The 26,456-nt window shown below is 34.8% G+C and overlaps 1 protein-coding gene across 1 annotated transcript; it reads right to left on the reverse strand.

Annotated features, from left to right (window-relative positions):
* Positions 1–1,268: 1,268 nt before the first annotated feature.
* LOC148939016 (uncharacterized) lies at positions 1,269–9,103 on the reverse strand. The gene is made up of 4 exons (XM_089107337.1): positions 9,096–9,103; positions 4,725–5,002; positions 3,615–3,755; positions 1,269–1,450 (listed from the first exon to the last, which is right to left on the reverse strand). The coding sequence occupies exons 1-4, from the start codon at positions 9,101–9,103 to the stop codon at positions 1,269–1,271; spliced, it is 609 nt and encodes a 202-aa protein (XP_088963463.1).
* Between the last annotated feature and the right edge of the window lie 17,353 nt (positions 9,104–26,456).

Consider the following 26,456-nt stretch of genomic DNA (forward strand, 5'->3'; position numbering starts at 1 on the left):
TCACAAGCGTTATCAAAATTCCGGACTTGAAAAATCTAAGCTTACAGAGCCATCCCAACAAGGGTCATTCAGCGCTCAAATTTAGGCTAATGAGAAATAGTTTTGTGCTTTCTTTTACCAATACAGAAATAATACAGATTATATGGTCTAAAATACAGCCCTTTAAAGCATCCTTAGTTATCTTTCTTGTAAAAGCTACACCCCACACTTTGACTAATAAGAGTAAAGATAGGTGCTCTTAAGCTCCTACATCATGATTGGTTGTAATTCAAGAGCGAGTTGTACCCTCAATAACTTGAATTGCAGGTACGATGGAGATCCTGATTTACAAGTAGCACTAAAAAAGAAAAGTGTCTTAATTGCTAAGGTTCCCCACTTCAATAGTTTTTTTTTTCTAATGTAGCCTTCATTCAAATCATAGAGTACAAGATTAGCTAATAGAAAATAAAAAATCTTGGGTCCCACAAACTGTGTAAACATTTTTAAATATATTAATGGCTACTTGCATATATTCCTCATTCTTGGAATAGTACTTTTTTGTAATTGGAAGAGTACTTTTGTACTTGTAAAGGTACTTGGAATAGTACTTGCCAGTATTTTTTGGCAAGCATTAATTGTTTTTTGCATTTTTTAAATTATTGTCAGTATGGTAGAATAGGCTGATGAGAGATGGTTTTTTTTTCTATTATAGTTTATTTGTTTAATAGTTGGGGTATGTAGCCACTATTCTTACGGGCGTAATTTGCTATGGGGCAGGAGGGGGGTGAATGATTCCAAAGTTTGCCCCCCCTTCCATCTAAAATTTAGCGTCTTCAAAATCCTGTCAAAACTAAGATTGGCCTACATAATTCAAACATCCACAGAAACAGATCAGTTTTCTTTAGCATACCTTTGTCTTTATGGTATTATATGGTTCACTTTTTATCTGGACATTTTTACTTCATTTGGAAAAATTAGCTCCAGATTTACCCCCTCCCCTCTCCTCAGGATTTTGACAAAATTACCCCCCGAATGCGCTGTAGGTATTTTTTCACTAATTTAGGGAGACTATTTGTAATTTATTTCACTTTTTTTGCAGTAAATTAAATTCAATTGATTGGTCTTCCAGCATTTTGTACCATACCTCTTCCATTATCGTAATCCCCTCCAGGGGCATTCCAAACAAGCTCTACTTCTGATGTTTCATTAAAAACGCCATCTGTATGAAAATTAGATATACAGCTTGTATGACGTTTTCATTGGCGTGCTTTATACATATGAATTCCGTGTCAATAATTGCTTTGTCCATCGTCGCGGAGTTTGATGGTAATATCGACACTTGGTAGATAGATGTCAGCCCCATTTGATAACCCGGTACTTGCAAAAAACGTCGTTACTATGCCAAAAAGTTGGAATTGTTCCATTCTTACAAGATCTTTATAAGGCATTGTGCTTCCACAGCAAGGGTGATCTGAAATCATAGAAAAATTAAATTTTTTAAATTCATATTAGTCAGCTACGATTAACAATATATCTCAATTAAATCAATCAGTTATATAAAAAATCTGATTGGCTCAAATGAGCGCTAGCTGAATCTCGGTATTACTTTTAGCTGAATCTCGGAGCGCTAGCTCTATCTCTTTGGGAATGGGACTCAAGTTTCTTTCCTCCCCCAAAAGAAAACCCTTTGCTGGTAACAGTAATTACGTCAATACTAAAATATTTTTCCTTTTATTTCGACTTATACATAAAAAAATACGTATTTCCCACTATCTGATAATCAACAAAACTGTTCAAAAACAAAAACATCCGCCATATTTCAAAATATTTCTTGCTGAATCTAAATCAACTAAAGCTTGTATTAAAAACTAGACTCTCATAAGTTACTATTGAATCTTTTGAATTATTTTGCTTCTACTGCTAGCAGTGCACTGTGAGTGTGTGTGGGTAGTTTTTAATTCCAATCAAACATATTTTAGGGCACCAATGTTTACACCTTATCCGTTTAAACCCACATATCAGTTTACCGCACATTTTGGTCATTACCTTGGTTATCAAAAATTAAAGACCATGCTTATCGACTTTTTACACTAAGGAGAAATTAATAGATCACACCATTGTTTGTGATCTCGAAGGATTTTTAAGCATGAATGGAAAAAATATCACAGGAATATATCACAAACTGGTCAGGCAATTTTACTTTTACTCGGGACATTTACATTCGATATATCTACTAAGGCTGGGTTCTTTAATCAGTCCTGCTTGGATCCCAATGTCCCCTAGAAAGTACCTAGAGCTTTTACGGCTATCGTTGCTTTTTGCTGAAAAACCCATCTTAGTTTTTATATTAGTGTAGGCGACATTAAAGGTTGAAACTTTAAGTGAAAAAGATTATTATGTCACAGAGAGGAGAGGAGGTGGGATTTTTATTATTAAAAAAAAAAAAAAAAAAAAAAAAAAAATCTGCTCTGTTATAGTTTATTTAAATTTTTTTTTCTTCTTCTTTTTGAGTACTGGAGACAGCTTGGCAGAGGTCCTCGCCAAAATACCTGCTTTTGTCATTTCCCCTTTTTTTCTGTTCACTGGCTGATATATTAGTCTCGTTTTCTCGGCTGTTTAGTTTTATTATTCATATATTATTTTTCTTGTTTGTCATAACTCTAAATCTAGAGAGGTATATGATCTTGTTTCCCTAACTAGGGTTCTTGCATAACTCGAAACCGTTACATTTGGTATCATCGTTACATCTATTATGGGCGGGCTTCTCAACGGGGCCTCCTTCGAATCCAAAGGTTTCCTAGAAGGTTCCTAGAATTATCATTTCCTTTTGTTGAAAAACCATGAAATCTTAACTACCACCAAACTATAAAACCGTAGGAACCACGATGAAGAAACTTGAAGGATATGGCAAATATTGTGCAGAGCTCCCATATAGCTGTAAAAAGCTGATAAATACTTCACTGAGGAATCTATGAAAAAGATTATGTAAAAAAAAGAAGAAGAAAACAATAAAAAAAAATGAAGAACACAAAGAAATTTTGACAATATACTGCAATAAGTATTTCAAATACTTAACTTCTTTTCTGCATCAATTTGATATGCGTTATTTCTTCAATGATACATTGCCAACGAAAAAGTAAATAGTTACAAGTATATTTGTCAGAAAAAACGGAGGTGGGAATATTTGGGCCGTCGACCTCCCAAAACATCAAGAGTTTAACGGTATTTCCTATATTTTCTTATAATGTCCAATTCTCCGCTTAGTTGAAATGGTTTGAAAATTTTCTCTCCTTCAAAGGCCTCCCCCCCCCCATAAAAAAAAAAGTACGCGCGATAGCTATTTTTTCGTCTGCTTTACTCAAACAGTAAAGAAGATATATATTTCTCATTAATCAAGAAAAAATGTTTTACACCTTATCGGTATCTATACTTTGGTAAAAGGCAATTAAAAGAGGATTCTAATTTTCTCTGTTCTGAGAGAGAACACTAGAAGGGGAGAGAGCCATAAAGAGAGGTAGAATACGGAGAAAAGAGAGAGGCTGATAGGGACCAGAAGTAGGGAGAGAGAAACTAACGGTAATGGGTGATTAAAAATAACTTTAAATTATTTAAATTAATAATATTGACTTACTTACCTATTTTATCTACTGGCTGAGTTTCCATCGCATTCAAATGGTTATTTAGTACCTTTATCTGAATAGAATAATATCCAGAGATGTTCAAAAATCCAGTGAAATAGCTGGAATATATGCCATCGCCTTTGGTAATATCAGGATCTGCGAAATGAACACATTCTATCAAAATATACTAAGAAAAATAAATAATTAATACCCAAAAATAAAACAATATTTACGTAAAAAAATGTCTTTTTTTAACATACCTGTACACAAATGAAAGGAGCGGTCTCACCTCCTTCCCTCCCTAATAGAAATCTTACCTAAAGGATTTCATCAAAAAACTGAAATAGTGCAGCTAAAATACCAATCGTGCGACCCCCCCTGTCTCCCTCAGCTATAATGGTGAAACAAAATAAAATTTCCTAAAGCAGAAATGATTAGATTCCACAATACAGTAATTAGCAGTTTGGTAAGTGTGTATTTTAACATTATATTTAAATAAAAAAACAAACTAAGGTCACAAGCCAAGGAAGCTTCAGGTCCAAACCTTCTCTCCAAAAGTATCAAGATATATTCACTTGTTACTTATTTTCTTATATTTTCCTTACAAATCACTTATTTTCGTCTCAGTCCAAAAATAAATTCCTCATTTGGAATGAAATCATTCCTGAAGAATGTGTCCAGAAAATATCCAGATATATTCAGTTCTTTCTAATTCCTCATATTTTCCTTACAAATCACTTATTTTCGTCTCAGCCCAAAAATGAATTCCTCATTTGGAATGAAATCATTCCTGAAGAATGGTCCAGAAAATATCCAGATATATTCACTTCTTTCTAATTCCTCATATGTTCCTTACAAATCACTTATTTTCGTCTCAGCCCAAAAATGAATTCCTCATTTGGAATGAAATCATTCCTGAAGAATGTGTCCAGAAAATATCCAGATATATTCAGTTCTTACTAATTTCTCATATTTTCCATATACACGGTTTATTTTTCAATTTTTTTCAAAGTTCCCGGCCAGTAAAATAAACTCATCCATGCATGACAATCAAAGACTACACTATAATATGAGATAATTACTTATTTCCTCAATCAACATAAAATAAAAAACATAAAAGCCTACCTCCTAATTCAGTATCTTTCAGATTTATATCCATCGAAGACATTCCAAGTCGCGTTACCGTCGCAAAAACAGAAGTATTCCAAACCGGTCGAATTCCTTTTGTGACCTTGGCATAAATTATTAAAGGTGTAGTGTTAGCATTGATAGAACTTATCGCCGACGTCCAAACAGTTACTACAACCCCGTCTGGTACCTCATCACGAGACTCTGTCAAAACTTCGACGATGTAAAAGGATGTTGAACATTCCGTGGTAAAAGAAACTGTAGCTCCATTCACCCTAGAAAAATAGACTTATTAGAATGTGACAAATATAAAATTTTTACAATAACAACTGCTTTATTTTGTAGTTGTCAGAAGCAGCACAATAGAATTGACCCAGTATAGTGATGTACCACCCTTTTTTTTCTGACATTATACAAAATTATCGTAGAAAGATGAGGGAGGGTTCATTTGATCTAAAAAATTTATTTACAGTCTCCTATTTAAGTGAGGAAGCCAATCACAGAGCATCCAATCGCCCTTACAACGTCCTTTATGCCCCCTGTCACCCCCAAAGAACTACAGGGCAACAAATACAAATTTTGAGAGAGCCATCTTAGTTAATAGAAAAAAAAAATAAATCAAAACATAAAACAGAGATAGAAAAAGGGGTAATTGCTAAAAAAAAGTTTAGTTTAAGTTCAGTCCGGTGCTAACTGAAAAATGAAAAAGAAAATAAATTAGTAAATATATTTTAGGGACTGTCCCGCTCCTCAGCTCCTCGCTCTTTAAGGAAAAGTTTTTCATTGTTTAAAAAAAAAGAGTTGTAAGAAAGAGTCAAACTTTAGCGTAAAGAGCGAGAAGTTGAGTGGGCGGCAGCCCTTTCCTATACGGAATAATTTCTGTTCGTTTTAATGAGCCCTCCTACGTATTCTAGAACCACTTGGTCAATACGATTACCCCTGGGAAAAAAAATAAATAAACACGCATCCGTGATCTTTCTTCTGACAAAAAATGGAAAATTTCACATTTCTGTAGATAGGAGCTTGAAACCTCTACAGTAGGGTCTGTCCCCTCCTCAACGCCTCGCTCTTTAAGCTAAAGTTTTTTATTGTTTAAAAAAAATACAGTTGTGAGAAAGAGTCAAACTTTAACGTAAAGAGCGAGAAGTTTTGGGGCGGCAGCCCCTTTCTCTTTTCTCGAAAATCAGGCAAATTTTTTGCAGGTATCAGGTAAAATCTCTTTTCAAAAATAGGGTTGCTATTGCACCGGACGTATGGTATCGCGGTAGACCGGACGTATGCCGGACGTATGATTCCAATAGATATATCAACAGAATCAGATTTTAATGCCGATTTCCAATATATTAGTTTCCTTAAGTTTAGTCCCACCCATCAAAAGTTAAGCACCTGAGAAAATTTGCTTTCAAAAAAACAGGTCAGTACCCCTTAAATTAATAGAAAGCTAATGAAAATCACACCATCAGATTCAGCCTATCAGAGAACCCAACTAAGCTCTACAAAAATGTGGAATTTTATATTTTTTGCCATAAGGAAGATCACGGATTTATTTGCTTTTGTTGTGTTTATATTTTTTTTTTTTCAGGGTTAATTGTATCAACCCAGTGGATTGGAACAGAAATTAAAAGTTCTAGTGCCCTTTTTAAGTGACAAAAAAAAATGGAGGGCAACTTTTTTCTCACTCAAATGGAGGGCAACTTTTCGCTCATTTTTTTTCTCAATGTCCCCCAAATGAAATTTTTAAGAGACATTTTGTTCATCATAGTCTACAATCTTATAACTATGTTTTTTAGGATGCCTTAATCAACCATAGTTCCCAGGGGCAGGGCTGCAAGTTATGAACTTTGTCCATTGCTTACATTTTGTATTGGTTATTAGGAAGTATATTACTCGGGAGAATCGTTCCGTGGAGGTCGTTTCTTTGGGGTTAGTGATATTTCTATGGAAGGGGGCACCGGATATCAAAGCATTATTTAAAATATGATCAAAAATCGAATAAAACAACCAAGTTTTTTCAACTGAAAGTAAGAAGCAACGTTAGAACTTAAAACGAACAAAAATTATTACGTATATTAGGGGGGTCTCCCCCAAGTCAATACCTCGCTCTTTACGCTACAGTTTTTTTTACTACTAGTACTACTACTACTAACAACTCATCGCAGCACCAAGCCACCTGAGGCCAACACAGCTACGCACGCTCCTCCTCCACCCCAATCTATTCAAAGCCTCCCTTTTTACACTCACCCACGAAGTTCCCATTTCCTTTAAATCTTTCTTTATGACGGCCTCCCACCCCACGAGGACGACCTGCTTTCCGTTTAGCCCTAAATGGTTGGCCGAAAAGAACAATCTTCGGCAATCTGTCATCCTTCATCTGCAAAAAATGCCCTAACCACCTCAACCTTTCTTTCATTATTGCCCGAGAAAGCAGAATCGAACCACATTTTTCGTATAGCCTATTGTTTGAAATACAGTAAGTCAGCCGGGTGCCCAGAACAATCCTTAAGCAATTTCTCTAGAAAAGATCTAGCAAGTTTTCATCCGCTTTTTGGAGCGTCCATGCTTCAGAGCCATATTTAACCACTGTCATCACTGTAGCTTCTAATATTATAATCTTGGCTTGCAGACTTATCTTCCTGTTCTTCCAAAAATTTTTTTACTGTGAAAAACACCCTGAGCCTTGGCTATTCTATTTTTAACATCTTCACTGCTCCCACCATCTTTACTAATAATACTACCAAGGTAAGTGAAGCTGCCCACTTGATCAATCTTTTCATTTCCCAACGTCACCTTTTCATCTTCACTTATTCCTAGCCTTAGTGACTTAGTCTTCCTAACATTTATTTTCAAACCAATACTAGCACCCTGAACTCGCAAAACCTCTAAAACTTCATTCATTTTGCTCACACTTTCATCTAGGATGCTTAAATCATCAGCATAATCCAAGTCCAGGAGAATTTTTCCTCCCCATTTGATTCCGTGGTCTCCCATTGCCTTTCCTGTGCTCCTTAAGACAAGGTCCATCAAAAGAATCCATATAAAGGGGGATAGAACACAACCCTGCTTAACTCCTGATTTAATACAAAACCAGCTGCTAACCTCATGTCCTACCTTAACCGCAGCAGTGTTATTCTCGTACATAGCACTAATCACTTTAATGTATTTGTTTGGTATACCATACAAGGATAAAACCTTTACTAAAGCTCCTCTATCAACAGAATCGAACGCTTGCTCATAATCTATATAACTGAGGACCAAAGGTGTTTGAAAACTTAGGCACTTCCCAATTATTAGCCTAAGAGTGAAAATTTGGTCAACACATCCTCTACCTTTTCTAAAACTGCACTGCTCTTCTCTTAAAACTTTGTCTACAGCATCTCTCAGCCTAAAAAGTATCATATTACTAAGCAATTTGCTACCTACAGAAACCAGACTAATGCCTCAATAATTACCACACTCATTTTTATCATGTTTCTTATAGAGCGGCTTAATTAAGGTTTTCCTAAAGTCGTTTGATACTTCCCCCTTTTCGAAAATGATCTTCACAATTTTCAGTAATTTATTTTTAGCCTCAGAGCAACCATATTTAAGTAACGCATTTATCACCCTATCAGCACCTGGAGCTTTATTATTCTTTAATCCTTTTAGTACTGTTGCTAATTCCTCCTCACAAAACAAATCTTCCTTCACATCCAAGGTATCACAAACTTTTTCATTTCCCTCTATATTTTTTCCAGCAACTCTATATTGGTTAAGCAAGTTCTCAAAATGTTCGGCCCATCTTGCTTTAGCTTGTTCCTTATTGCTAATTGCCACCCCATTCCTATCTTTAACTGGGACAAGTCCGGATTGACTACTACCTCTCAATTTGTTAGCATGCCAGTACAATATTTTACTATTATGCCGTCTAGCTGCATCTTCTAAATCCTCGGCAATTTTATCCATGGTCTACACTTCACACCTCCTTAGCTCATATTTCAATGCTTTCTCCACTTTCTTTACATTTCTTTTGTTTTCATGCGATCTATCACTCAGATAATTCTTGTGCAAGTCCTTTCTCCTTTCTATTAAACATAAAGCTTTTTCACTAATGTTCTTAGCTGCAGTTCTAGCTTTCTTCCCTAATACACCTTCAGCAATTTCACAAATTATTTTTCTAAAATTATTCCAACCATCTTCCACATTATCAAATCAAATCATTATCTGCAAACGTTCAGCATAATTAAGGGAGGATTAAACTATGAGTAGTTTCATGTAGTTTTGTGCGCAGTCTACGGCCATATCTGGTCCCATTGGAGAAAATGGGGTGCAACTGTTATTGTAGAAATCATTATATTTAGACATAACGTTGATTTGTAAGTTGAATAGTACCATGCCATTGTTATTATATTGCTTTCTTCAGAGAAACCCATTGAACAGGATTTTACCATTACTAGCTGAATTCAGCAAATCTGGTTCTAATTCAGTCAATTATTTAGTCCGTTCAGCTAATTTATTTTACTTTTTTCTTAGTAATTTGCTGGAAAAGTTCTTGGTTATATTGATTATGCATTTCAAATTAACGTTTCCTTAGTCAGTAGTTGTCAAGTTGGAAACTTGAAAAAGTGTAAACATACTCTAGTTGACCTGAAATTGAAAACTTGATACCATTCGCAAAAAAATCTGTTTACTTTCTTTGATAGCTTGGATACACTTACGCTATTTTGATTTGGTTAAATTTTAAGAGCAGAAGCAGCCCCAAAAACGAACATAAGCGCTTCAGTCGTTCTTATTTTACTGCTTATTTGGTTTTTTGGTACTTTGAATTACCAATGTGAATCTTTATTTATTATTTCAAGGTAAATTTATCTTTTTAAAAATAATGGGCACATGGGTGGTTGGGACTGGAGGAGGGATAAGTTGCCCTCCATTAGCTGTCGACTATTAAAAAGTGAATCAGCCTTCTCTATTTCCAATCGAATGAGCCCTTTTCGAAGTTCCCACAACAACTCCTTCGATACAAAGTGCCCTGGTCTAAACAACAACAACAAAAAATATCAGTAATCACTTTCAACTATTAAAAAGGGTACTAGCACTGCATTTCAAATCGCATGAGCCCTTTTTCCAGTTTCTATGGCAAAGATTTAAATAAAAACCTTATAAGACCCCAGAGCATAACTTATAACCCTTGCCCTGAGGGTCGAGGGGGATTTTCCTCCTCAAAAACATATTTTCTATCTGTAAATCAACTACGCAGAACAATATGGCTATCTCAAATTTTTTATTGAAAGTGTTTGGGGGAATATTGGGCGTGGGGAGGGGGGGACTATTTACTCTCCAATCACTCGACTATTAAATAGGGCACTAGCCCTTTAAATTTCCTATCGAATTATCTTTTTTTGAAGTTTTTACGAAAACTCCTATAAGAACCTTATATGTCCCCAGGGCATAACTTAAAACCCTTGCCCTGAGGGCTGTGGGGGAGTAATCTCCTCAAAAACATATTTTCTGTCTGGAAATCTACTTGGCTGAACAAAATGGCTATCTCAAAATTTTGATCGGTCGTGTTTGGGAGAATGATGGGTGTGGGGGTGGGGGGGCTTGTTGCCCTCCAATAACTTTCGACTATTAAGAAGGGCTCTAGCCCTTTGAATTTCCAAGAGAATGAGCCTGTTTTGAAGTTTCTACGACAGTGCCTTCTATAAACTTTATATGCTCAGTGGTCATTACTTAAAACCCTTGCCATGAGGGCTGTGGGAGAGTATCCTCATCAAGAACATTTTCAATCTCGAAATCAACTACGCTGAACAAAATGGCTATCTCAAAATTTTTAGGGGAGGTGTGGGGAAAGGATGGGCGTGAGGGAGGGGGGGCTAATTGCCCTTCAATCACTGTCGACTATTAAAAAGGGCACTAGCTCTTTGAATTTTCAATCGAATGAGCCCCTTTTGAAGTTTCTACAACAATACCTTCTATAAAAACCTTATATGCCCCCAGGGCATAACAACTGAGGCCTGAGATATTCATATCTTCTTTGGTTGTCATTGCAGGCCTTATTTTATATTTTTTGGGGAAATTTAAAAGTCATAGATTTCCCTTTTCGTTTTCTGCAAATTAGAAATTTCTATTAACTGCAGCGAATCTGGTAGTTAAATTTTGTTCAAAAGAATTTTAATATCTTCAAAAGCAACTTTGGTAAGAAAAAACAATAAAACCAACCCTAATTGCTTGACTTGAGCTACACCTGTTCACACTGAATTATACGCCATAGGACTTTCAGTTCAACAGGTTAGTCTAAGCTTAGACAGATGATGGTAATTTTTGCTAATAAAAATACTTGGTTTATTTTTATTAGCAAAAATTACCATCATCTGTCTAAGCTTAGAAAATTAATAGTAAATTATACCATCCGGAAAGACAATTTTTATGAGCCAAAAATCCGGAATAAAAATGACCTGAATAATCACTAACAGTTTTTCATCAAGCAACGTAAGATTCGAGTGCCGAAACAAAATTTGGTTCCTCGGCTGAAAAAAATACTGATATGAACTTAGAAAGCAAAATGACAATCTTCTGTCAGCTTTTTTATTTTTTGTTCTTGAACATTCAGCAATAAGGAAGAAGAAAACAGCATAATATTGCAAAATTTATTTTTAAAACTTTTATTTATCCAACTTATCATGGATTTTCAGTGCTTGTGGATTAAAAAATGGATTTATTATGAAACAGTAAGTGTAAAACAAATGTTTTGAGCCTTTTTACACCCTATCAATTTTTGTCATTTTCAAGAGCTCAAAAGGGCTTAAATTTGAATTCCCAATAGAAGTGATTGTTATATTTGTAAAGAGCATAAAAAAGGCATCAAGTGGTATATTCACTTTATTTGTAAGTCAATAAAATGATTTGCAAAAAATTACCCAATTTTGTTGTACTTCATTTAGGCAGATCTATTTTGCAAGGTTTCACTTTTATATCACACACAAGTTTTTAAAGGTCATTGCCCTCTAAAGGGAGGATTGAATGCACCTAGGTACTTCAAAATACCTTCCCGGGACATATTTAAGCCTATTGACCCATCCCTGAAAGTTCTCCTAACCTAACCCCTTTCCAAGATGACCAAAAGTAGCTAAAGTAGAATTTTAGAAAAATCAGTAGGTTTTTATGAAAACTTGGCAATACCTTCCCAGGGTATGTTTTAGACCCTGGATTAATTTTTCTAATCTTACCCCATTCCAAGATAGAAAAAGTAGCTACACTAGAATTTTACCCCAATCTTTTACCTAGTTAGCCTGTATGTAGTATTCAAACAATTTTACCATAGAGGAAATCCTTGGGTCACTGTGGAGGGACCTAAGAATACCCTTGGCTAGTGCCTTCTGCCTTATTGCCACATTGACATTGCCAGCAGGATATTGAATATAGTTGATAATGAAAACAATACAATTTACAAGCGCCAAACAGTGTGGCCAGTTGTCTGACTTTAGATAGCGCACCAAGGAAAGCGAAAATGCACCATCAGCACATTCTCGCTATGTTTGTTATGGGTGGGGTTCAAAATTCAGGGAGATCTTGCAGGGATGAAGGGCACACATAGCTGATTTCGGGAACTGATTTCAGCATCAGTGGACAAACGATAGCAGTGAGAAAAATTTGTTGAAATAAAAATTTATTGCGCGAGATTTTCAAAACAAAGAATCATGGACACAAATAGTCAACTGGAGTTTATTAATAGTTGCATGATTGATCTCAGCTCAGTAGCAGGGTTTTTCACCACAGACATCTCTGGCTGATAATTTATTTGTATCCCTGTTTTTTTGTTTTACTTTTTGGCTGAAAAGGCATTGAGTGGTATATTCACTTTAGTTGTAACTCAATAATATGATTTGATAATTACCACCTTTTTTATGCTCTTTACAAATATAATAATCACTTCTATCAGAAATTCAAATTTAAGCCATTTTTGAGCCCTAGAAAATGACAAAAATATAAAGAATGTAAAAAGGCTTAAAACATCTGTTTCATAATGAATTCTTTTTTTAATATAAAAGCACTGACTTTCCACAAGTAAGTTGGATAAATGTAAGTTGTAAAAATAAATTTTGCAATATTATGCTGTTTTCTTCTTCCTTCACACCAAATGTTCAAGAATACTACTCAAAGGTCATCAAAAGTCAGGACCCTCTAAAGGGAGGATTGGATACACCTAGGTACTTCAAAATACCTTCTTGGGACATACCTAAGCCTATTGACCTATCCCTGAGTTTTCCTAACCCAACCCCTTTCCAAGATGACCAAAAGTAGCTGAACTATAATTTTAGAAAAATCATAAGGTTATTATGAAAACTTAGCAATGAGCCAATTCTCCCAAACCAAGAGAAAATGACAGTAAAAGACTAGAAAATGAGCCATTTGGTAACATGAAAGTACTATTAAGATACTTTTTAGTACTATAAAAGTAAATATATACTAAAGAAAACTTTTTTGTTTAAAGAAAACTCTTTTTGTTCCTCGTGTTCACACTTTAAAACTTATGTACCTCAGTATATATATTTCAGTTTTACAAATCTAATCCATCAAAATTATAATCTGTAGGACAATGGAAATGAAGAGTTGTCAAAAATATTATTTTTTTTTTAATTTAAGAACAAAAAATAGTCTGTGCTACAGGGAAATAGATTAAAGATTCAACAGACTAGATTTTATTATAACCCTAAAAAAATTGTTTGACAAAGTTTCTTTTGTCTGAAGTGTCAAAAATTTTTCTCATGTTGCAAATTCTGAGAGCTGCCAGGAAATATTCTGACAAACTTTCATTTCATTTACACTGTTCTTAGTATTTTAAGTTTTCCTCACAAAAAAATTATGTATCCAAAATTAATCTTTTTACAACTGGATTTTTCTAACTAGTGCCCGTTTCCCCTCTAGTAAGATGCTCTTTGGCCCATCATTCATAGAGCAATATTGCTTGGTCATTATTAGTTGATAAAATGTACCATCTGTATGAACCTGACCTTAATTATGATAAAAGATGGTAAATTGTGTCAAGTAAAAAGAACTAAGCGATATCACCCCAGGAAGTTTAGCGGCCTTGTACGGTTGAAATCAGAACTCTGGAGTCTGTGAAATCTATAAAAATTATTTTTTTATGTGTTTATCCTAAAAATAATTATAAAAGCCCTTTTATTCCACCAGTGCATAAAATAAATGATCTTGTTGATTTTATGCAATGCTTTTCTTGATATAAAAATTAATTTATTAATTTTTATCCAAAACCAACTACTTGTATGCAGATATTTTATTGTTTCGTCTGACCAAGGGAAATTCTTTTTAAGTGCATCATTCTAATGATGCTTCTGTTTGCCACCATTCACAACTACCAGATGAAGCTCGTCACCATTCGCGAATTATCTTGATCGTTTTTTAGAAATAAAGGTAAATTTTTTTTTTTACCAGTTGAAAATCAGAAGATAAATAAAAATTTAAAATAATTGAATACAAAAATTTGACTCACTTACCGTGTGCGGTCTCTAGAGCATTTAGATTTCATCTCAATTGACGGTAGTCTATATAGTTCTTTATATTTTTATACAAAGTAACTTAAAATCTAATTACTTTTTTTGTCATCTTTCAGCATAATTGTTGTTATTTTTTAAGAAGGTCACTAAGCAAGTTAACAGAATTGAATTTTCAGATTTACATCTGTTGGTTTGATGTCAACAAACCAGCTATTTGGGCTACAAAATAGCCTATTTTTATACCATTTCATTAACCAGAAGCTAAACAAAGGTACTACCAGTGTTGTCTAACATGTGCCTATTTTTCTACACGTATGACAGCCAAATAAATTTGATTTTGAGTATCCATAAATTTGATTTCTGTATTTGACTTGCTTCGAATGTCCAGAATTCAGTTAGTTGGGGTACAAAATAACAATTTTTTAGGCCAGAAGCTAAATATTGCGTTAATGCTAGTGTTGCAAAACATGTTACTCATGGACCTTTTGTATAGACTTTTAAGGCCAATAAATTTGAATGTCTATAAATTTTATTTTTGAATTTGAACCTGTTCCAGAAGCTTTGTCACCAACCAGTCAAACTGGAATTCTGCGGACAAGTCCCGCTAAAAGTCACCACACACCTTCTCTTGGTGAGTTTGTTTTTTTGTAATGTGAAGAAAGAACCCGGACTAAGGGTTTCTAGAGCAGATTGGTATCTACATTTTCCTTCATGGATATTGAAAAGGAAAAATTAACTCAATTTAACGTATTACATCTACAAAGAAAAAAAACACGGTGGGGGGGGGTTCTATGCAGAGGGGCAGTTGAAACCTTAATTAAAGCTGATTTTTAAAGTTCACCCAAAATTGATAGTTATTTCGACAAAGAGGTTGAAAGAGTAGGGAGAGGGGAAAGGTATCTTGGAAAATCTGGGGGGGGGGAAATTATTGTAAACGACAATATTTTTGATTGTCATTTTTTACAAAAATTACCATTTTAGGGGTTATAAAATTTCTGACAGTAACGTGCTTTTAAGTATACCAACACCCTTTTTTGGCTTGAAGGGCCTACACTTTGCTGGGTTTGAACTTTCTTTTTCAGTGTAATACTCTGTCAGCGTAAGAAGTATGGGGCCGAGGGGGCTTCAAAATCTTAGTTAAGATAACGTTGTTGTTTATTAAATTTTACAATATCTATTTATTTCGCTGAGTCTAGTTGGCGTAGTCTAAGACGAATTTAGTAACGCATACAGAGGGGGAGGGCTCTTATTTGAGGCACAGTGTTTTGTATGTATGGTTTTCTTTTTGAACAAATGAGCATTCATTTGTTGATTATTAGAGTTGGTTGAATAAGTTATTTTCTGAAATAAATTCTTTCCAAAACAGATTTTATGCATCATGAAATTGTATTTAAAAAGATGGGTTTTCTTCTGCTGACAATTCTGAATTTTGACCCCTTTCGGCAAAATGAACGTAAGCAGGAGCTACGGTTGAGTGATTCCTTTTGGGATTAAAATGGGGCATTCGAAGTCAAAATAATTGTTTGATTGAGCAATATTTAATTTTTCTACTGGTAATATTTTTATTAAAAAAGTCCTGCGGCCTAAAATAGTTCTAAATAACCACGTGTCGGTGACAATCCTAAAAATAACACAAACCGCCGGTTTTCAACTCTCAAATAGGCCCTCCCCCGTCTCTGTCTTATTTCCAAAGCTATGTAAGTACTCTTGTATTAATACCTTTTCAGTGGTACCATGCAAATATGATAAGTTGTAAATATTTGGAATCAGCATAAAAAGTAGAATAATTACACTTGACAAGCTTCTTTTTTCATTCATGCTCTGTCCTTTTCATGCTTTTGTAGACAGCTTTCAAATGAATTAAATTGCCATGAATAGTTTGAATAAGCTTCTCTTATTGTCTCATGACCCTAGATCCAACGAGGGCTTGGAGGTACAAATGGATATTTTTAAACACACAAAAGAATGAATGCTAGCTTGTCTTCAATTTTGTTGAGTGATGATTTACATCTTTCCGCTGGTTCAGACTCATATTAGCGGTTGTTTACTATTATGCTTCTATCTTTTTTTTGCTTATTTTAAAAATTTTGTTGGGTCAAGTCTATATTTTTTTAAATTTTCTAGTTATCTATATTTTTAAACATAATTAGTCAGGCATGCCTTATATATTTGTTTTAGTTTTCAACGTTATGAAACTGGTTCAGTCTCATAACATCCTTAGAAAATAGACACAATCTACTCAGAAAAATCACGAGATTTATTCCATCAGCCAATTGTTTTCGAATATCTGGCAATTTTTCTTTCTAAAAATCATCTAGACCAACATTTCACGGTTTTAGCAAGGACAATTTTACATTTAGCCCCCATTGCTTTTAAATCTTCAAAATTTAACCTTAATTCTAATATCTAACAACTAAAATTAGATTACTTGATATAAAATAAATAAAAAAAATTACGAGTAAAAAATTAAGATATTAATAAAGGTTAAAGTGGTATTCAACTAACAAATCAGTGGTGTTTACCGGTTTTCTCAATCAGTCTTAAAGGATTTCAGTGTAGTATACTCTTGATTAATTGCTTTTTTTAAAAGAACAAATATTTAGAAAAAGGGGGAATCTATGTTACCCATAGGAATTTTTTAACGGAAAGAAATCATTTTTCAGTGTGAACAATTTTTTTTGGAGGGGGGAGGGGGGTGAGGCATGAAAGCAGTTTTTTTTGGAGCTAAATTGCCATATTTTTCTTCAGAATAAATTTCTAAGGAGGGCTGAAGCTTTCTTTTATTGTGAATGACTTTTTTGCACATTTAGGTAAAATAAAGCAACTCAACCATTCGCAATGTAGAGGTACCGCTACAAATGTTTCATTTGACTGGCTATGTGCTCCAGAAATTTGAAAAAGTTGCTCCCAAGATTATTCTTAAGTGACATTACAGCTTCTCCGTGGAGAGTATTTTGAAGAAATATTTTCTGAGCAACCAACCCCCCGAGAAAATATTCGCACGCACAAAGTATGTAGCTGGAATGCAGGGTTACTTCTTACTCTTAGTTAACTCTGCTGACTATAGTTATATACCAATTTTTATTTCTGTTTTAAAATAATAATCTTTGTTTAATAAATATAACATCAGATGCTTTTTATTTTTAAATGCAGAAACAAATTCAACAAAATGTTAAATTTTAGAGTAATAATATTAAAAAAAAAAAAAAAAATCTTAAGACATTTGTAAAAAAAATTCATTATTTTATATTTTCAATTTTAAAATTTTTAATTATATTTTTCGAATCTTTTTGTGAGAGGGCACGTTGGGAGTGGCTCTGTGTTATTAAATCTAACAAATGTGTCCGCAATTTTTCACATTATATAGTATCTCCTACCATGGTCACCCATTGGCTGAATTTTAGGGAGGGGCTTACCTGGTCTAATCGGCACTTCCAATGCTGTAGAATAGAAATCTAAAAACAAAATATCATAGGCAGCATGGTAGTGCTGCCTAAGTAAAGAGCGATTTGGGCACAATTAATTTTTTTTACACCAGGGTACTTCCTATAGGTAGAAATGTCACAGGAACTTCCCACCACGTCAATCATTTTCCCAAACACATCCAATAAAAATTTTAAGATATCCATCTTGTTCTACGTAGTTTAAAGGTCCGGAAATTATGTTGTAAGTTATGACATGGGGGATATCAGTTTTTTTTTATAGAAAGGTTGGTTGTATTAACCTCATAGGAGGATCATTTTATTGGTAATCAGACTTTAAACGGGCCATGTTAAAAGTCAAAAGGGTTTGGAGGCCCAGAAGCACCCCCCTCCCTACACCAATCGTCTCCCCAAACACATCCCAGCACAAATTTTTAGTTGGCCATTTCTTTCAACGGAGTTGAACTGTACATAAATGATGTCTTTGTGGATAACCCCCCCCCCCTCATATTCCTAAGGGCACAGAGTGTAAGTTTCGCGCGGAAGGCATCTAAGGTTTGTATAGTAATGGTGGTAGTATAATCTTCGGGAATGGCTCATTGGATTGATAATCAGACACTATAGTGTTCTTTTTAAGAGTAATATTAATATGAGAATTCTGTTGTAATTATTCATGTACGGTGAGCCAAAATCAAAACCTGCATGTATAAAAAAATGTTAAAAAATTAAATAAACAAAAAAAAGTTATTGTAAGTGAAATTAAGGCATAGAGTAAAGTATAGAATTGTGATAAAATTTGACTTTCTAACAACTCTTTTTTTAAACAATAACAACTTTGGCCTAAAAAGCGAGGCGTTGAGGAGGGGGCAGCCCCGTTTATATAAGGACTGGTTTCTGTTCGTTATAAGTTTTAACGTCGTTCATTACTGTCAGTAAAAAAAAGCCTGTTTTTTAATTTAATTAACATTGAAAGCTAACCGAAGACTTCTGGTGAAAAAACTACCAACACAAAATCTTAATAAAAGTCTTCCCGGCAAAAATGACAGTGACTATGTCTGAAAATTCGGTATACACTCATGTAGCATATCTGTTTTCTTTTTTACTTTAACAATTGAAAAGTTCTTTGTTGGTGATCAAAAAAGCAAAAACTGATTATCACAAAAGCGAGATGATTCAAACAGTAATTCAAGTGATTCAAAAGTGAATGTAAATTCTTTTTATTTTAGAACGGAAGAAATAAATGAAAATACTATATTTTGTTAATGCGATTTACTAACTCTTGCTTTCTTAAAGACAACCAAATCATTCTGCCCGACAGGTTAATCTTATATACAAAAAAAATATTTATTTTTATTCTAGAAAATTACGGGGTTTTTAAAAAGAAAAACATATAAACCACCATAAACAGCAGTCTTAAACTATTAGAAGGCTAAGGATTGAAAGATAGCACTATTGCGGGTAAAAGCTAAATACAGGACATCTGCCTCTGCATAGACTTAAAAAATACCTTTTTTTGGTATTTTCGGTAAAAAACTGATGAAAAAGCAAAATCCCCCCTCCAGAGTTTGGAAAATACATTTACCCCATCACACCTACATTTACGTGACCTGATGCCACTCGAGCCCTCGCAAGGTACTATCTTGTTATTAACGGCTGTAAATTCACTCGAATAGTGTGTTGACCTTTCAGATGACAGCCCGTTTAGAACTCAACGGCTCCAGAAAAGACAAATGAGAGGAATAAACTGTTGGACTGATACCCATTTATCGTTTTAAGGGCGAATTCAAATGCACAGTTACACACAGATCCAACCCTTAAGAATGGTCACATCTGTACTGATACATAAATTTACTTTTTTCTGACACTTAGTTCGACCGTAATTCCCAATTGTACTGCATACTGCCAACTGCCCTCCTATTTATCTAATGAATCTCCCTCATGAACGAGTTTTGGCGGAAATATACATTTTAAGGCTTAAGGTAATACACACACAAAAAAAGTTTTACCAATCTTTGCCTCAACAGCCCTGGTGTGTATCTAAGCAATGCTGCGTAATCGCTAGTATTGCTGGATAAAAGGTGTATAAAACACTAGTACGTTTCCTTGGATTCAGTGTAAGTTTAGGGGCGAATAACCAGACCACCCGCTCGGCCGTGCGCCATTTAATCCTCCGAAACTGGGAGGCTATGTATATATTCGTTTGAAAGCTCTTATCCATTGGTTATCGCGTAATTTCGCTGAATAACAGTTGAGCCCTATACCCCAAAAGCATCACGTCTCCATTTGTCCACCATAGCCTATAACCATGATTATACCCCGACACAAGGAGTATAGGTAACATAAAAAATACGCATACTCTGCTTCAAATTACAAATTACAGGATTTTCGATACGATATCACAATGTATATTATTTCAAGCTATAATTTTTTTTTGGTTTCTAATTTTGCTACAGTTATTATCATTGTTACCTTCGATCAAGGCGATAAAGGCAAGCAGGTCGAACCCGAATGGGATAGGAGGGTAGATCTACTGAAATGAGAATTTCCTGTGAGGTTTAGAGAGGGGGACTTTCAATACATTGGAATGGAGGAGGAGTGTACGTAGCTATGTTGGCCTCAGGCGGCTTGGTGCTGCAGTGAGCTTTTAGTAGCAGTAGTAGTATTATCATTGTTATTCTTTAAAGAAAAAAAGAAGATAAAATGCAATACGACAGGACAAAACATAGAACATTTTGTTGCTTAGAATTTCGCTTGTGGTAAATACTTTACTGCCCTTAAAATATACATAAGAGATACTGGGTCATTATTTTCAGTTTTACTGCAGCACGTCTGCACATATGGCCATGACATAGCGAGTTGAGATTCCGCCAAGAACGTCCAAAGGCTTTCCTTACGATCGGTGGCGAAAAATTCGGGTTTTTCCACTTTGGACACCCCCACAAGGAAAAATCCTATACCTCTTCCAGTGCCCTGACTGAGCGTACCTACTCTACGGAACACAAAATAGCTTTTTAGACGGTACTGACTTTTCATTTGTAAAATGAAATGAAAGAATAATAACAAGAAAAACTTTCAATTAAGACAGTTTTTATATGCTGCTAATGAATATATTAAACACAAAGCGGAGAAAACTTGAATGGTATTTCTGACAACAAGGGAGTTTTTTTCCCCATGGATCTTATACTCAATATATTGGAAATTTAACAATTTTAAATATAAGAGCGTTATCTTTTTCAAAATTTGCGTAAAGGTCTATGGATTATAATTCTTTTTTTTCCATGTATGGTGCTGTATCCGTAGTAGATAGGAAAGAACAACATTATGTTTAAAAAGCTGAGATGACCCGGTTACTTTTTATACGTTACATTGTTTAAACATTAAAGTAATGTAAGATTAATGCAAAACTTGAATAAAAGGTATCAAGCACTAATAATAAGTATTTTTTTAAAGCCAATTTGTACTTAATAAATTTTAAAATAAAAATAACAGCACTCGCAATAATCAAGTAAAAAGTGAAAAACGAAACTAAATAAATGCTATTACTAATACTACTACGTATAAAAACTCAAGTCAGCACCAAGCCGCCTGAGACCAACAGAATTACGCACACTCCTCGTCCATCCCCATCTATTTAAAGCTTCACTCATAGGACCATCGCAGTAAGGTCACATTTCCCTGTAATCTTTCCTTAAGGAATCCTCCCAACCCGACCGAGGACGAACTGCTTTCCGTTTATTCCTAGACAGTTGACCGAAAAGAACAATGTGTAGCAATCTGTCATTCTTCATCCGCAGAACATGCCCTAGCCATCTCACCATTAGAGCATTCTCTCATCATATCCCTACAAAAATGGGATTGAACCACACTTCTTGTGTGGTTCAAAGACACGGCATTTTCACTAGAAACCAGAGAAATGATGCTTTAAAATCGAAACAAGTAATGGTTTGTCTCCGATATCAGTTTTTTCCGGACTTGGCCATACTGGCTTCAAAAATGTCAAAGAGCACAACAGCATTGGAAACAATACTTGACTCTTTTGCAAAGTTTGATTCTTGTTTTCTTAGGACTGATTCAAAAGTGGCAAAAGGGTATCAAAAATGTTCATTTAGTCAAGCTGATTGCAACTACTGGGCTTTGAAAAGGTTCTTTGGGTTCCAAACAATGCAGTTATCCATTTAAAAATAAAAATTCATGAGACTCATAACCTACATCAAGTCTAAAAAAGCTGGATAATAAATGAACTATTGGTTTGTCATAGCTTTTAGAATCACTATAAAATCCAGACTTAATGGTTGCACATCTGTAAAACATAAAATACTATAGAAGTTTTTAAAGCATATATTTTAATATTTTACAGGTCACATAGAATGACACATGCCCAGTTTCTTAAAGGAGACCTTGGACTGTGGTCTATTAAAAGTTATAGGACAGTCCAAATGATCAAATTTTGGCTAAGGGTTGTACAGGTACACAGTGATAAGCTACTGAAGGCTGCATATGATGAGTTATTTAAGCTACATAAGTAAAGATCTTGGCCTTTTTAAAGTTAAAGAGGTACTGGATAAGACAGGTTTTTCTTTCGCATAGAATGATGGCCTTGGACCAACTAGTCAACAATTACAGTTGGACAAGGAAATCAAGCGGGTACTGGAGGACCAGACGATACAGAAATGGGGTGAGGAGATTAAGAATTCGGAAACTTTAAAGTATTATAAAGAGGTTAAGATAATATATGGTCAGGAATTTTACTTTAAGTTAAATTTACCGTCTAGATACCTTACATATTGGATGCAGCTACGATCTAATTGCCTTCCAATTCGTTCGAGATTGAAAGTTTTTGAGAGGAGGAAAAGTGCCCCGGACGGCTGGTTTGCTTGCCCTCTTTGCCAAGAAGAGGAGGAGAATTTGGAGTATTGTCTGAGTCATTGTCGAGGTGTTTTGGGGGTAAGGGACAATTTATTTGGGAATAATGGAGTGCTGCTTCCTGATGCCGTGAAAAGTACGTCGTCACAATTTATTCGTCTACTGCGAAGATATCTTGATGAGAATTTTGCAAAAAGAAGAGAGTAGCTTATATTTAATTTTTATTTTTTTCTTTATTATTGTGACGAGTGCTGTAATTTGTTAATCTTGTATGTTATTTGTGTACATGGCCACATTTTGGCTTGAATTACACGTTATCTCATCTTATCCTATACAAGGGGAAAACTTTAGCGTAAATAGTGAGGTGTTGAGGAGGGGACACCCCGTTCATATACGGAAAATATTATGTTCATTTTAAGTGTTAACATTGTTCCTTACTTTCAGTAAAAAAAACCCTGTTTTTTTTAACTAACATTAAAAACTGACCATACAATTCAGCTGAAAAAGCTAACGACAAAATATCGTACTAAAATTCTTCCCTGCCAAAATGACAGTCCCCATGTCGGAAAATTCTGTATACACTTATGCAGCCTATCTATGTTTTCTTTTGTACTGCACCAATTGAAAAGTTTTTTTATCCTATGTCTTATGTCATGAAATTAAAAAATGTCTGTGTTTAAAGACATTATCCGTGTTACTGAAATTAGTTCAGACCAATCTCGTATTTCGATTTGATTAAAAGCGGAGAAAACTGGCCGACCTTGGAGAATTTCTTACAAAAATGGCTCGGCCGGCCTGTTGAGTCATTTATCTCAAGAGACACTCTTTAGGGAGGAGAAAGGGTCTTGGGTACGGAAGAAAAATCATTTTTTTCTAAAAATTTTCTGCTCTTTTGCCACGTTTTATTACTATTGATGCTCAAGAGGAGACTTTACCCTCCTCCCCCAAACGATGTCTGTATAATCTAAAACTTTTGTAAACAATTTTTATTTTCATTTGCTGAAGCTTTTTTAATAGAAAAATAAAAAAAAATCTAGTCCACAAAACATTTAATCTTACGACTTTCCGATGGGCTCAGGCGAGTTCCCTAACGTATTTCAAAATTCAAGGAAAACCTAATGTGCAAATATATAACCGATTATTGTTTCTAATCATATTATTTGAAAAAAACTACGTTTTCTAAAGAGTTAAAGAGGCTGAGTTACAAGGTCGAACCTTAAAACGTACGGGGATTAGGAGGCACAGTTGGGGGGCTGCCGTCCCCCAAACCCCCCGCTTTCGCAGCCTTTAAATAAAAAAAATTCTTTAAACTGAAAGTAAGGAGCGACATTAAATCTTAAAACGAACAGAAATTAGTCCGTATATGAAAGGGGCTGTGCCCTCGTCAACGCCTCGCTCTTTACGCTAAAGTTTGACTTTCTCACAACTCTTTTTTTTAAACAATAAAAACTTTAGCGTAAAGAGCGAGGCGTTGAGGAGGGCACAGCCCCTTTCATATACGGAATAATTTCTGTTCGTTTTAAGATTTAATGTCGCTCCAGTATATAAAAAATTTTCTCTGACAGTGAATCGAACCCGAGTTTTCCGCCTGACAGTCAGGAGTCTCAACCGCTGCACTAAACAGACATTATTGTAATTGTTTTTTAGTAAGGGGCATCTTTTTTTGACGCAAGCAAAACTTGATATTTGATTTTTGGAAAACAGGGAAGGAGTGATCAGATTGAGCTGAAATTTTGAGGATAAGCTCCCAGGCCCCAGGAAAGCTTATCCTCTAAATTTCAGCCAAATCGGACAACGTTAAAGGGGGGTTGTGGTGGGAAAAATTAACATGGACTATTATAGGAAAACGAGGTTTTTCGTAAATGTAAATTCGGGGGATAATTTTTTCGGTCTGAAAATATCAAAAGGCCCTAACAGGTCGAATTCTGCTTCGAATGAGTCCTCATTCACCCGGATCTGTTGCCAACTGTGGCCTGTAGGCGTGGCTGAGAAAAAAAAGAAATGATGAATTTTAAGTGGCTATATTTGGTTTTTTGAAAACAGGGAAGGAGTGATCGGATTGAGCTGAAATTTCGAGGATAAGCTCCCGGGCTCTAGGAAAGCTTAACCTCTAAATTTCAGCCCGATCGGACAACGTTAACGGGGGGCTGTGGTGGGAGGGTCGAAATTTCCGGCCCAGTTTACCCCACGAAGATAAAGTCGGAGGAGGATGAAATTATGCAAGTTTCTTAGTTTGAGCTTGGGCTACAAAATGCGATTGCCGCCGTCTCTCTGCGACCTCTAGGACCTGAAATCGCTTAACATTGTGGTGGGTCGCCTCTTTATAGAGGCACAAGTGTGCCTCCTTGATATATTTTTATCCTATTTTGTTTAATTTCATTAGCAATAACCAAACTTCACTTCTTGTATAGTTTACAGCTAATAGAACAGTAGCGTCGAATTTTACCAAACTTTCTTTTATTTATAAAAATGCACTATCTTAAACGTTTTGGGAAACATAAGACACAAGTTATCAATATAAATAAACCAAACTGAATACTTACCATCACAATCAGACTGACTTCTCTTTCTGAACTGAATACTCCCTAGGCAACATTGTCGCTTCGTCGTTTAAAGGTCTTAACAATAAATCTACTTCAGTATTATACGTTTGTACGTAGTTGAAGGAGATGATTTTTTTTTGTCAAATTGATCTCAAATCATAACACTCAAAAACAAATTAAGAGACAAATTAGTTCTTGGGAGGAGGTTTAGTTGCCCTCCAGTCTTTACGGTCTCTTAAAAAGGACACTATAACAAAAAAAAAACAAATAGACCCGCGTCCGTTATCAGTCTTCCGGGAAAAACATAAAGTACACATTTGTGCATATAGGAGATCATAACCCGCACAATAAGATTTATTGACTTTTTGGGTGATGTTTCTCCCTTCTTGGAAAATCAGGCTCCTTGTTTTCAAAATCCCTTAATCCTTTATCCCTTTCGGTTACAATTGAGGAAAATTTCTCAATCCCTTTCGGTTACAATTGGGCTGAGTCTCTCCTTAATTACAGTTTAACACTCTGAACTATTTGGTAAAACTTATTGGGCTAACGTCCTATTTTTTAATTGATCCTGTAGCGAACCGTAAATTCCTCGACTGTTTAACAATCCGTTTTTTGGGTATGTTAACCATTTCAGAGTGCTGAAAACTCGAGCGTTACATTTACATAATTTCATTTCAGTTTTCATAAAATTGAAAAAAATAATACTGGTCCCGTACTCATTAGCTGCTGCAAGGAATTTTTGAAAATTCACAGACTTGTTTCCTATCTCTATCAAACAATTCGAGGTAACGAACTGTAAGTAAGGAGTAAGTAAGGAATTTTTGAAAATTCACAGACTTGTTTCCTATCTCTATCAAACAATTCGAGGTAACGAACTGTAAGTAAGGAGTAAGATACTTTCTTGCATTTATAGTGACTGAAATTTCACTAGAAATGTGATGAGAAGCAGAAACTTTGATAATAAGAATAAAGAAAAATTAAGTTTTTAAACATTTAAAAATTGTCGTGTATCATAGCAATGTTAATGTTGATAAAACAAATGAAATAAAAAAAAAAACTTTTTAATTGAAGGTAAGGAACGACGTTAAAACTTAAAACGAACATAAATTATTCCCTATATGAAAGGGGCTGTCCCCCCCCCCTCAACGCCTCGCTTTTTACGCTAAAGTTTGACTTTCTCACAACTAATTTTTTTTTAAACAATAAAATTTTGTTTTAATTTCAAATTTTTTTAATTAACTTTAACGAAAATCACACCGTCAGATTCAGCTTAGCAAAGAACATTATTAAAGAAGCTTCAAACTCCTATCAGCAAAAATGTGGAATTTTGCATTTTAAAATAAAAGCTGCATTAACTAAAAAACGATCAGAAATTAAATATAAAAAAAAATGTCTGAAACGATTCTAGGT

This window comes from Artemia sp. Qi Xiang Cuo, unplaced genomic scaffold, assembly GCF_049724085.1.
Source record: "Artemia sp. Qi Xiang Cuo unplaced genomic scaffold, ASM4972408v1 HiC_scaffold_22, whole genome shotgun sequence".
NCBI lineage: Eukaryota > Metazoa > Arthropoda > Branchiopoda > Anostraca > Artemiidae > Artemia > Artemia sp. Qi Xiang Cuo.

Excerpts from the sequence above, each read along its gene's own strand:
- LOC148939016 (XM_089107337.1), bottom strand. Across the intron at positions 3,756-4,724 it reads GAAAGATACTGAATTAGGAG|ATCCTGATATTACCAAAGGC; the intron begins GTAGGCTTTTAT and ends TTCATTTCGCAG. Across the intron at positions 1,451-3,614 it reads TCAGCCAGTAGATAAAATAG|ATCACCCTTGCTGTGGAAGC; the intron begins GTAAGTAAGTCA and ends CTATGATTTCAG.